At 50.4% G+C, this 13,855-nt stretch overlaps 1 protein-coding gene across 10 annotated transcripts in view; it reads left to right on the top strand.

The window, feature by feature from the left end:
- LTBP1 (latent transforming growth factor beta binding protein 1) overlaps positions 1-13,855 on the top strand; it is a 361,660-nt gene that overhangs the window by 249,567 nt on the left and 98,238 nt on the right. For all 10 annotated transcript variants that reach the window (XM_037895450.2, XM_027833839.3, XM_043543429.1 and 7 more), the window contains 2 exons: positions 126-251; positions 2,205-2,330. In XM_037895450.2, the coding sequence (XP_037751378.1) occupies positions 126-251; positions 2,205-2,330 (252 nt within the window). The remainder of the gene's footprint in view (positions 1-125; positions 252-2,204; positions 2,331-13,855) is intronic.

Here is a 13,855-nt window from a genome sequence, read left to right on the forward strand (position 1 = left end):
GTGGTCACAACTGACTTCAGTGTTCCTCTCCTTTTAGCTGGAATAACTGAATATCACCCATTTACAGAACTATTTAAGATAGTTTGTAATAAGTTTTTTCTCTGTGTGTGTGTGTGTGTATCTAGAAATCAATGAGTGCACAGTGAACCCTGATATCTGCGGAGCAGGACACTGCGTTAATTTGCCTGTGGGATACACCTGCATCTGCTATGATGGGTACAAGCTGAATGATCAACAGACAAAATGCTCTGGTATGAAAGAACTTCTTCAATAATCTAAAGTAATCACTGTATGAAGCATTTTCAAATATAGAGTGTTCCTGCAAGGTGCTATGTAGAATGTAGAAATCCTCTTCTGTACATGCCAAAACTACTCAAAAATGTAATTTTTGTATATCAAGAAATATTTGCCAAAAGCGGGCTCCAGTGAACCTTTCAGCCAGTCAAAGACTAATGGAATTTTTTAAAAAACTTTTGTGTGTGTGAACTTAGTGCTCATGAAAGGTCTCACTGAAATCACTAGAAGTTGAGGTTAATAAGCAGGAAACCATTTTAACTTGTCTGACCTGTCTCAATGAGTGTGTGTCTGACAAATATATAGAGCATGGTGAATGTCAAAATCTGTTTTACTCATGGGTTCAATCATGCTTTGGAGGCACTAGTCTGCATTTTGGGAGATGCAGAATCACACCACCCCATGAGGTGCTCTGAGAGGGATCCTGCCTCAGGGAAACAGAATTTCTCTCAGATTTCCCCAGTGCACATTGGACTGTGCTGCTGCTACTATCCTTTTGAGAGTGCAGTTGACTCTCTTATGCTGGCTAATGAGGAGTGGGTTGAGCAAGAAGCGGTTACCCTCGCGCCTTTCCTGCCTTCTTTGGGATACCTTGCATTGCGTGGTTGCTAGGAAGATGTAGACCTTGTGCTCTAGGGCAGTAGCTCTGAACCTTTCCAGACTACTGTACCCCTTTCAGGAGTCTGATTTGTCTTGAATAGCCCCAAGTTTCACCTCACTTAAAAACTACTTGCTCACAAAATCAGATATAAAAATACAAAAGTGTCACAACACACTATTACTGAAAAAGTGCTTACTTTCTAATTTTTACCATATAATAAAATAAATCAATTGGAATATAAATATTCTGCTTACATTTCAGTGTATAGTATATAGAGCAGTATAAACAAGTCATTGCCAGTTTGAAATTTTAGCTTGTACTGACTTCGCTAGTGTTTTTTATGTAGCCTGTTGTAAAACTAAGCAAATATTTAGATGAGTTAATGTACCCACTGGAAGACCTCTGCGTACCCCGCGTTGAGAACCACTGATGTAATCCATCTCACCATGCTGAGGCAGGACCAAGTATACTTTACGTATTTGAAGGATGAATCAGTGCTTTCTCTGCATTTTTTCTTTAAAAATAATAAATAAAGTTATATATGCAAACATTCTATTAATGCAGTTTTATTGGTGAGATTTTACATGTCCAGGAACCAGAAGTTCAGACTTATGGTGCCCACAGCAACTATAGTTAAGCCATATGTTACTTATATTACCATATTTTACTTATATTAAGGCATTAAAGTTAACACTATATACAAGAATACAAAAGGCTGCTTGTGAATTACAGCAGATGATCAGTCACAACAAAACAAAATGTCAACTGTAATACTGAATGAACACAGTAATTTTTACGTTTGATTGTATTATATTTTCAAATGTTCCGTTACTCATTTTTACTTTATCAGAAAGTCAATAACTACTCAAAAATAATACCTCTCCTGATCGGTGCGAATACACTATTTATTTAAATACATTTTATACAAATACACCTAGAATAATGAAGATTTAAAATTCTTATAATTGTATAGCAATACCAATGCTTAATATGGGGAGTACCACAAATACCGTAGTAGCATTAATTACTTGCAAATGGAGATTTGAATCGTGTCCACTGTTTAGTCTTTACATAATTGCGGTACTCCTAGAGCTTAAGCCAGTAAGCCTGATTTTCCCATCTACAACGATTTGATATACCCTTCTTGAGGCTGTTTAAGAGAACAAAGTGTTATAGGCTTTCAAACAGTTAAACTTATTACAAGCCCTGTCTTTTCAAATGCACGTATTTGTTGGGTGGGGTGGGGAAAAGACTCATGCCCAATTATGTTCCATTTTTCAATATCCTTATATTTTTATTTCTTAAACAGATATCAATGAGTGTGCTCAGACTCCCCATCTGTGCTCCCTTGGGCACTGTGAAAATACAGAAGGGAGTTTCCTGTGCATTTGCCAAACAGGATTCATGGCCAATGAAGAAGGAACAGAATGCATTGGTAACCACTGCTCTTCTTTATTAAAATGATGATGAGAATAATAATTTTAAAACTAATCATTAAGAGCCTGAGCCAAAGTTAATTGAAGTAATTGAAAATACTCCCTTTGCACTCAATGAGCATTGAATCAGGCCCTAAAGCCCAGATCCTCAAAATCAATGTCAGTTTGGCACCTAAATACCTTTGAGGATGGGGCCTAAGAGATCAATATAATGTTTTCTTCATTACATATTTGTTAGGAAGCAGGCAAAAAACCCCAAACCCTACCCCAAGGTGTTTTTATGTGTATAGCTACAGAGGGACATGGTTAACCACAATGAGTGTTGACAATTATTTATTTTAAAAGTTATTGCTTTTTGCAGATATGAAATCAAGAGTCTCCCTGATCACTTTTTTTATTTTCCCCTCAACTGATTGGCTGCAGGGTGAGATATTTAAAAAAAATTACAAAACAACTCCTTACCTCACAACTGTCCCAAATTTGGTAGGACAATCTGCTTTTCCACAGTTTTCCTTAGAATTACCCAACTGTCCGTTCTTGCCATCCGTAAGCCCCACAGTGTGAATACACTATTCATGTAACATTTATATGTTGCCTTGATCACTCTTCTCTCCACTTCTCCCTGAGGCTTCAGTTGCATGCACAGCCCTTGTGTCCTCTTCTCTCTTCTCTTTGCATAGGAAAATTGCAGGTGACTCCACATAGCTGTGGATCTGACCTTCTCTGGTCATCTTCCAACAGAGTATGTATAGGGTGGTAGATTTGATTACCAGCCTGGGAAAAATAACTAGCCACATCCAGATCAACTCATAGCCCTTGCCTCAGGGCTCTTGTTTTTTGTCCAACACAAAAAAGGAAATGTGGCCTGACAACATAAAGTAATAGTTCTGTTCTCAACATGAGACTGTACCCCCGCCCTCTAGTCTCCTGCAATTTGGTGGTCAGAACCTTCAGCCAGCTGTGGAGGCAGAGGGTAAGAGCAGTTTGCAGGGCCTCTTATTCCCTCACAGTCCTCTTCTGCAGTACAGGAGAGTATACTCTCATCACGCTCCTGGACCCAGGCTCCCTCGTGGAAGTGGGGCCCACATCTGTATCACTAAGCTGGTAATCAACAGACCCAATCACCTGATACTGCTTCTTTCCAGAACAGGGCTGGCTGCATCCTGGCTCTCAAAGGGGCAGATCACCCTGATAGAGTGTAATACAGAGAACTCCAAGAAACACAGAGGACCAGGTCCTCAAAAGTATTTAGGTGCCTAATTCCTATTGAAGTCAACAGGAGTTAGGCACCTAAGTACATTTGAGGATCTGGGAATAGTTTTTCTGGATTTACACCAGTGCAACTGAAGGCAAGATCTGTCTGTCCCATAATGTTTCTAATATACAATATATTACTCTCCAGTGTTAGTTAAATTCCTCTTCTTAAGTTGAACATTAACATTTTCTTTTGTAATTCTCTACTATCTGACAAACATACAAGAAAGAATAGGGGTAATGCATATATTATGTGTGGTGGTTATTTGATGATGAATTTAAGTTTATGTGCATCTTTTGGTTTCTTCCCCTGTCCCACTTCTCAGATTTTGTTGAAGGTTTGAGACCTCATATCTGTGGGGAAGGCTTCTGTGTACATACCATTGGCTCATATAAATGTGAATGTTGAAACAGTGGATGCTGAATGAAAAGAGAGGCCAATGTGACAGAGTTTTGACTCTACAGTAGTAGAAGTATGGCAGTGAAATTAAGGAAGCCAAACCACTGGCAAGTTAATAGCAGTATGTTAGTATTGAATCTTCCCCTGTTGTTTCCAGACTAGTGTTTCTAATTTCTCCAGTTAACTTTAAGTCTGTCTTTCTGAGTATTTCATACCCCTCTAATTTTAATGTAGCAAATTTGATCATGGTTATGTTTAACTTCTGGATATTTGATGAAAATATTAAATAACACATCCTATTATGGAAGAATAAATACAACAACAAAAGTAAAGCTCTTCTTTTGCAATTCTGTGATGGGTGATAATTTGGGCAATACTTGAACTTCTGCTTGCCTGGAGTCTAACACTTCATTTTAATCTCTTCCCTTGCAATCTGTTTATAAAAACTCTGTCCACAGTAAGGCTCATCTTTAATGTTTTACATTTGTGTAACAACAAAAATTGAACAAAGGGTTACATTTGCTGTTTGGAATATAAAGCTGCCACCAGACACTGTCGTTTCATAGAATGAGAGAGAAGTCCCAGCACATCTGACCTAAAAATGTGTACCTTTTGCTTTTTGGCATGAATTTTTCTCTGGTGTGTGTTTTCTGGGATTTTTTTCCTAACCTCTTCAACATTGATTTGATAATCAGTGAATTAAAACCACAGTCAATTATTCCATTTTAAATATATCCTCATTTGTACTTTAATCTAAATTACTCAGCATAGAAGCAATTTGTTAACATATTTCTATAATAATTAAACAGACAGACACAAAATAACATGTATTCTGTAGGAGCCTGATTGCCTTGTCTGCGTTTCAGTAACCCATAAACTGGTAGCAATCCAGCACCACACATTCTTTTGAGTGACTTAGAATGACTTTAAAATGTTTTCTTTAGAAGATAGTTCAAAGTATTTTTCATTGTTTTTATATTTGTTTGAAATGATCCTCATCACCTGCTGTGGGACAGGCTGTCCTAGGCTAGTTTATTCTGGCATAAGACATACTGGTCCAGATTTTCAGAAGGACTCCTATCCAACAACCAGTATGGATGCACAAGTGAAGGGGTTGTGTGCAAGCAAGCTTAATTGTACTTTTGTGCATGCACTTTTAAAAATGTAGGTCATGAAGATTTTCACCATTATACATCTGAAATTATGAAGTGAGCATATTAGTAAATCAGGTTGCTCAGGGGTAGCATTTAAAAAAACACTTTTTTTGTTTTGTTATTTTTTATTGACAACAAAAAGATTCCAAACTGAGATCAAGTCATTTGAGATTGTTAAAATAAAATGTACATGTATACATGATAGTTCTACGTTGGCTGAACAATGAAGGAGGAACTGTGTTTATTCGAAGAAATTTAAGAAAATACTGATTGTAGGGCAGTATTTATAATTGGGTCCAAGCAGAAACATACGCAAAACGTGTTTGTTTTGTTTGGCCCTGTGCTTCAGAGAACAAGCTCAGACCTGATTATAAATCCAATCCAAACAGAAGCTGAGTGGAGAGACCATTAATTCATTTGTAGTGTCTTTACCAGTGGATACCAGTCAGTTACTTCTCTTGGAGAGGCCATTCCAGTTAAATTCATGTGGACTGGGACTAGGATGTTCATAACCTGGAAGTGTGAGCTTGTCTCACAGACTCCTCAATCCCATTGGCCAGGGTTTGTTTTTTTAAAATCTAGCTCTGGGATTGTCCTTGCATAGTCTTTTAAGTGTTCTTTTAAGTGTTCTTTGTGGGCAGGGGTGGATAAGAGAATCATAGTTGGATTATTTATTTTGTGTGCTAAAGATAGGGGAAAATAAGATTATTTGAGTCCTTGCGTGGTTCTGAAAATAAAATATTGTCTTAACTTATGATTCATTTTTTCATTATTTTATCTTTCGATACATCACTTTGAGATTAAGTTTATCACAGACAAGGGGAGATGAGACTGCTTCTGGGGTTCAAAGCATTGAGCACCCTCAATGCTCATTGACTTCAGTGGGAGTTGAAGATACTGTGACAAAGTTCCTGCTCTACCTTGGTGGGTCTTGCGCTTATTGGCAGATTTGCTTGCCTTGGAGCTTCACAGCAGCCCTCAACTTGGCCGTTTTTCTGAACCCACAGTCTAGGTCGACTTCTCCTGTGTCTGACCAGGAGTTGGGAGGATTTGGAGAGAACCCGGGCCCGCCCTCTACTCCGGGTTCCAGCCCAGGGCCCTGTGGAATGCAGCTGTCTAGAGTGCCTAATGGAACAGCTCTGCGACAGCTACAACTCCCTGGGCTACTTCCCCATGGCCTCCTCCCAACACCTTCTTTATCCTCACCATAGGACCTTCCTCCTGGTGTCTGATAATGCTTGTACACCTCAGTCCTCCAACAGTCCGCGTTTTCACTCTCAGCTCCTAGTGCCTCTTGCTCCCAGCTCCTCACACACACACCACAAACTGAAGTGAGCTCCTTTTTAAAACCCAGGTGCCCTGATTAGCCTGCCTTAATTGATTCTAGCAGCTTCTTGATTGGCTGCAGGTGTTCTAATCAGCCTGTCTTAATTGTCTCCAGAAGGTTCCTGATTGTTCTGGAACCTTCCCTGTTATCTTACCCAGGGAAAAGGGACCTCCTTCGTTGCTGCTCAGCTATCTGCTTTCTATTCTCTCCTAAAGCCCCCTGGCCTGGGCTTTTCTTACTTTTTGACCCTGCTTCAGTCCGTGTCGTGTCCCCCCCCCGCAACCGGGCCAGACGCTTTTTCTTCCGTTTTTTTTTTTTCCCTGTTTTTCTTTGCTGCCGTTCGAGTGCTGGTCGGCTGCCAGCTTGCCTGCCAGCCCCCCCACACCTGCCCTCGGACGCTGCTATTGCTCCAGCTGAAACCCCCGGAGGAGGGGGGGGACTGCCGACCCGCTCCCCGGAGGAGGGGAGTGGAAGCCCCCAGACCCAGCTGTTTGCTGTTCGTTTGTGGACCTGTAATTAACCGACAAGTTATTTTTTTTTCTTCTTATCTACTTGGCATTTTTGGAATGCTCCACAAAGCCCGGGAGACAAGACACCCGACAAAGACATCGCCCAGGGAAGCTACAAATCATTGTGGAGGGGGCCATAAGACTGAGTAACTTTTGAACTGTACCCTCGTGTGGGGGGAGTTTGACTGTGTCTTAACTGCATTTGTAGGGGCACAGGAGGTGTGGCACAGAGCTGCCCCCCCCCGATCCATCGGTGCCCCCCCCAACACTACTACAACCGTCACGGCCCCCCCGCCGTCAGTCCCTGCTGTCAACTTGCCATCTGCCTTTGGATTCAGCTGCTTGCTCTGAATTTCACCGTCCGGACCAGACACAACAGCCGACCAAACGAGACTCTTTGGACAAACGCGTGTGGGTCCACGTTCCCCCACCCACCCCTGGACTGCCCACCCTACAGTTTGCCCCTACTACCTAACCCCAACTCCTGTTTCCTCCCCCTGTCCAGTCCGACCCATTTGGCCCCCCGCCTGCAGCCCAACAGGGAGAAGCAGTTAATCTGCTTCCCCCTCCCCCCTCCTCCTTCTGGTGTCTCCCTGCCTCTTCCTGCTCACGATGGCGGGGGAATGAGAGGGGTGAGGCCCCTCTAATAACCTCGGCTGCCCCTCCCCCACCTACCCCCCTGCCCAACCCCCAAGCTTCCCCCCCCCCCCCCGCTGCTGCCAAAACACCTGCCACCGCCCCCGCTGGGGCATCGGCAGCAGGAGGCACCGGGGCGACTACTGCCGCTGCTACGCCCACCCCCCCCCAGATTCTAGGAGAGCCCCCCCAGTTGGCCGGAAAGGCCAGGGTGTGAAGAGGGGAAAGGGCCCTGCTACAACCACCAGGCCCTCCATGGCAGGGGCTGCCCCCACCGCTGTGGCCTCGTCATCGACCATGGTGTCTCTCCCCACTGTTGCCTCCACCAGCTCTGCGAGCGTCTCTCCCCTGGCCCCCAGGGCATATGCCCGGGCGGTAGCAGCCCCCCACCGCCTGCCGTCTCGTCATCTCGCCCACCCATCGCCTCCACTACCATCAATAGCAGCCGGGGCCCCTTCCCCACCATGACCAGGAAGCACGGTGTCCGTTGCCTCCTGGTGCCCACCTTGACCCACGTGAAGACATACGTGCAGGCGTTGGAGAGGGTGGTAGGACCCATGGCTATTGTGGCGGCCTCCAAAATGTACGGGAAGGTCGTCTTTTTCTTAGCATTGGAGGCTGCCGCCCAGGAGGCGATGGAGAAGGGCCTGGTGGTGGGGGGGTGTTCGTTCCCCTGGAACCGCTAGAGGACCTGGGCGTCCGCCTAGTCCTGACCTCTGTCTCTCCTTTTCTACCCAATGCCGCCCTGTTACCCGCTCTTCTCCACCCTGGGGAAACCCGTTTCTGTCATCAGCCCTCTCCCGTTGGGCTGCAAGGACCCCACCCTCCGTCACGTCCTTTCGTTCCGCCGGCAAGTGCAGCTTCTACCGTCGCCGCCGGCGCATGACGGAGAGGCGCTCGAGGGGTCCTTCCTAGTCCCCTACCAGGGAGCCCGCTATCGGGTCTTTTACTCCACAGGAGAGGCCCGGTGCTACCTCTGCCAATCAGCGGGGCATGTCCGAAGAGACTGCCTCTTGGCCCGGCGGGGAGGGGCACCCGAGACCCCCGAGACCCAGCAGGACATCGGCTCCGTCATTGCCGACGCCCCTGGCCGCCCGGTACCTGAAACCACCTCTCCTCCTGCTCGATCAACCGCTGCTCCTGCCCGGGCCCAAGAGACACCTCCCCTACAACGCCCAGACGAGCGAGGGAGCCCCGCCCTTGCTGTTAACAATCCAGCAGAGCCTATGGAGGAAGATGCAGCAAAGATATTACCGGGCATAGGAGAGGGCCTGCCCCAAGGAGAACCGCCCCCCCCCATGCTGCCTCACCGTTACCCCCCTGAGCCCCTGAACCATCGTCTCTGCCCCCCGACACGACCCCTGCTAACCAGCCCCCAGACGATGCTATGGAGGGCTGGACCCTAGTCCAGGGAAAGCGAGGCAAGCGGAAGGCTCGAGCTCCGCTGCACCCATCCGATGCGGAGGACCCCGGAAGACCAGGAAGGGAGGCACTGACACTGAGCCTTCCACTATGCCCACGAGTGAGATCCCTTCGCCGGTGTCGGGAGGGGAAGACAAAATAGCACTGGAAGGTAGAATCTCCCCTCCACGGGAGACCCTCCCCTCCGAGACCCCTGAGGAAGCCCCTTCTGCCCGAATATCACCCGAACCCCCCGCGAACCCCGAAGCGACCGTCGTAGTGGGCGCCAGAGGGTAGACCCCCGGGGTGGCAGAAGACGACCTCTCCTCCATGTATGAGGAGATCGAGGCCCTAGGTTTGACCCCGGTCACCCAAGGAGAGAATGACCTACTGCCGGCTGGCCTCGATCTGGGCAACCTTACCCCAGTCCCCCTTTCCCCATGCTCCCTCCCCCTAACCGCCTTCCCGGGCGGGCACCCTACAGAAGGTGGTCGACCACCTGATGCCATGGCTGCCAAATCCACCACAGAGCCTCCGCCTAGCATCACTGGGAGCCCCCTCCCCACCCCCTTAACCCTCAAATCTGTTCGGGAGGCACCACCTCTCAGCTGCTTGCCTCCCGAAGCCCAGAGCCTCGCCTCTGACCCCGCCCCCACCCCTGTCCCTGCCCAATCCACCTCTTCCTGCAATGCTATTGCTGCCCCTGGGGTTATTTCTTTCCCGTTTTTTGCAGATTCCACCCAAGGAGCAGTCTTTGCATTTTCCTGCCGCGACCCATTAGGAGCTGCAATTTTCCCTCCGCCATCCCCTTCTGCCCCAAGGCTTGAGACGGACCTAATAACTTTAGCCTGTCAGACGCCCCGTCGGTGGTCCGCACCCTGCCTGCCCGCCTCAGCGGACCACGAGGCTGCACCAAGAGCCCCACTAGGGAATAACCGGGAAATCGCAACCCCACCCCCCCATGAGCTGCGAAAAGCATTGCCGGAGTTTTTAGAAGACATCCGTGGCTCCCGCAACAGGGTACAGCTGGCTCTCCAGCTATGGGGAGACTTTGATCAACTCCTCCAGGCCACAAGGGCCCTTATAAAGGAGGGTAGAGGGAAAGGAAGGCACGGTGCCGCGGCCTACGGGCAGGCCCACAGCTTCCGTGATGATTTACTCACTTACGTGATGGGTCACGGATTGTTGCACGACCCGCCGGGACCTGCGAACACCCCCGCCAACAAGGAACCCCCACCCCCCCAGCCCTCCGCATGACGCCTCTCATTATCGCAACTTTGAACACCAGGGGCTGCAGGATAGCTCTCCGCAGGTCCCAGGTGCTCTCTTACCTTCGGGAAGGGGGGTACTCTGTGGTTTTCCTGCAGGAGACCCATACGGGATCCGACCGCCGAGGACAGCTGGCGGCTGGAGTTGGGGGACGGGGTCTACTTTACCCACTTCACGATTCGACAAGCTGGAGTGGCGACCCTGTTCTCCCCCAACCTACGGCCCGAGGTGCTAGGGGTCACTGAGGCCGTGCTGGGACACCTGCTGCATCTCCGAGTCCGTATGGAGGGGCTCGTGGTCAACCTCGTTAACATCTATGCCCCGACAACGAGCCCGAAGCGGCCGCAATTCTATCAGTGGGTGTCCGACTTCCTCCGCACCCTAGATTCTCACGAGTGCCTAGTCCTGGAGGGGACTTTAACACCACCCTCGAGGAACAGGACTGCTCAGGGGCCGAGCTGAGCCCGGCCGCCACGAACATTCTCCGAGGAATAGTCAAACATCACTCCCTAGTGGACATCTGGCGTGACCATCACCCAGATGACACTTCCACGTTCACCTTTGTCCGGGTGGAGACCCATCGGTCACACCACTCTCGGTTGGACCGTATTTATTTATCCCGTTTCCATCTTTCACAAGCCCACTCCTCCAACATTCGGCCGGCCCCATTTTCCGACCATCATCTAGCCACCATAACAGCCTCCCTCCGCACAGAAAGGCGGGGCCGGCCTATTGGCATTTTAACAACAGCCTGTTGGAGGATGAGGTCTTCGTGACATCCTTCCGGGAGTTTTGGCTGGCCTGGCGAGAGCAGCAGCGTGCCTTTCCCTCAGCGCGACGATGGTGGGATCTAGGGAAGGTGCGCGCCAAGCTCTTCTGCCGTGACTACACTCGGGGCACCAGCTGACGGAGAAATGCAGCGACAGAGCAGTTGGAATGGGAGGTCTTAGAGATGGAGAGGCGTCTGGCCACCAGCCCCGAGGACCCATTCCTCTGCGGAGCGTGCCGGGAGAAGCGGGAGGAGCTCCGGGCCCTCAAGGACCATCGGGCCCGAGGTGCCTTTTGTTCGATCCCGCATTCGCCTCCTTCGAGAGATGGATCGCGGCTCCCGTTTCTTCTACGCTCTTGAGAAAACGAGGGGGCCAAGAAACACGTCACCTGCCTTCTAGCAGAAGACGGCGCTCCCCTCACGGATCCGGTGGAGATGTGTGGGAGGGCCCGTGACTTCTACACAAGCCTTTTCTCCCCGGATCTGACCGATCCTGGCGCTTGCAAGGTGCTCTGGGAGGAACTCCCCACTGTCAGCGTGGGCGACCGAGACCGACTAGAGCTGCCTCTCACCCTGGCCGAGTTCTCGGAAGCCCTCCGTCACATGCCCACTAATAAATCTCCGGGCATGGACGGGATGACCCTGGAGTTCTACCGCGCGTTCTGGGACATCCTTGGCCCAGACCGAGCCACTGTCTGGGCTGAGTCTTCACATGGCGGGGTCCTCCCTGTTTCATGCAGGCGAGTGGTGCTCGCCTTGTTGCCGAAGAAGGGGGACCGCCGTGATTTACGAAACTGGCGTCCCGTCTTGCTCCTTAGCATGGACTACAAAATCGTAGCGAAAGCAATCTCGCTGCGGCTAGGGTCCGTGATGGCGGACGTGATCCACCCAGACCAGACCTATACTGTCCCTGGTCGCAGCATTTTTGACAATCTGTTTCTAGTCCGAGATCTTTTGGAACTCGGGCGTAGAGACGGTCTGTCGTTCGCCCTCCTGTCTTTTGATCAGGAGAAGGCGTTCGATAGAGTGGACCATGGGTACCTCCTGGGCACTCTGCAGGTGTTTGGATTCGGACCTCAGTTTGTGAGTTTTCTCCAGGTGCTGTACGCTTCTGCAAAGTGTGTGGCTAGGCTCAACTGGACCCTGACTGAATCGGTCAGCTTCGGGCGAGGAGTACGGCAGGGGTGCACCCTCATGGGCCAGCTGTACGCTCTGGCAATCGAGCCCTTCCTCTGTCTCCTCCGCAGGAGGTTGACAGGGTTGGTGCTGCGGGAGCCGGAGCTGCGGCTGGTCCTGTCGGCGTATGCCAATGTCGTGCTCCTCGTGGTCCAGGACCTGGGGGACTTGGCACGGGTGGAGGCTTGCCAGGCCATCTATTTGGCAGCCTCCTCCGCCCGAGTCAGCTGGGTCAAGAGCTCTGGCTTGGTGGTGGGGGACTGGTGGCAGGTGAGCTCCATCCCACCCGCGCTTCAGACCATCCGGTGGAGCGCAGGTCCACTACTCTACCTAGGCGTTTACCTTTCTGCCACACACCCTTCTCTGCCGGAGAACTGGCAAAATTTAGAAGGCGGGGTGATAGAGCGGCTCTGGAAATGGACGAGGCTACTCCGATGTCTCTCCCTCCGAGGGAGAGCACTGGTGCTTAACCAACTAGTCCTGTCCACGCTCTGGTACCAGCTCAACACCCTGGTCCCGGCCCTGGGTTTCCTGACCAACCTCCAGACATCGATTCTAGAGTTCTTTTGGTCAGGAATGCACTGGGCCCCTGTAGGGGTTCTTCATCTACCCCTGAAGGAAGGAGGGCAGGGCCTGAAGTGTTTGCACACTCAGGTCCGTGTCTTCCGCCTCCAGGCCCTGCAGAGGCTCCTTTATAGCGCAGGTAGTTCGACGTGGAGCATACTTGCGCACGCCTTCCTGCGCCGCTTCCAAGGGCTCCAATATGACCGGCAGCTCTTTTATCTCTGTCCGAGAGGTTTTCCGCGAGACCTCTCCGGGCTGCCGGTCTTCTACCAGGAGCTCCTCTGGACCTGGAAACTGTTTTCAACAACCAGGTCCGTGGCGGTCACCGTGGGAGCAGATCTCCTCGCGGAGCCCCTGCTACACAACCCCCAGCTCCGTGTGCAGGTGGCGGAGTCCCGCTCGGTGCGCCAGAGTTTGGTCCTGGCAGAAGTCACGAGAGTCGGAGATCTCCTGGACTACGACCGGGGAGACTGGCTGGATCCCCTGACGCTTGCTCGGCGCATGGGGCTCTCCAGACCTCATACCCCCCGGCGCGTACTTCAGGAGGTGAAGGCCGCCTTAACGCCCGCTGCTCGGGCTTATCTCAACCGAGCCCTGCACGAGGGCGCACCCCGCCCACCCTCTGCCCCAGGCCCGCCGGACCTTTCAGTTGGGCCCCTACCCCGTAGATCCCAACAAACCCCTCACCCTTTCACTGCGAGCTGGCTGCATGAACTGCAGCCGATCAGCTTCCAAATCGCACCATGGAAATATCTATACACACTCATGCTTCACACCCTTAACGCCCACACCCTGGTGTCCCGCCCCGATACAAAGTGGCGGGACCTCCTGCCACCTTTGGAGGGTGAGCAACCCTGGTGGGCCAGCCTGTATTCCACCTTGGTCCCAAGGCCTGTCGGGGACATTACTTGGCAGCTCCTTCACGGAGCTGTGAGCACGGGCATGTTTTTGACACGGTTCACCCCCATCCCAGATACTTGCCCTTTTTGCAACGTGAGGGAAACTCTGGCGCACGTATATTTAGAGTGTGCCAGGCTGCAGCCCCTTTTCCGGCTCCTCACGAAT

Source organism: Chelonia mydas, chromosome 3, assembly GCF_015237465.2.
Source record: "Chelonia mydas isolate rCheMyd1 chromosome 3, rCheMyd1.pri.v2, whole genome shotgun sequence".
NCBI classification, from domain to species: Eukaryota; Metazoa; Chordata; order Testudines; family Cheloniidae; genus Chelonia; species Chelonia mydas.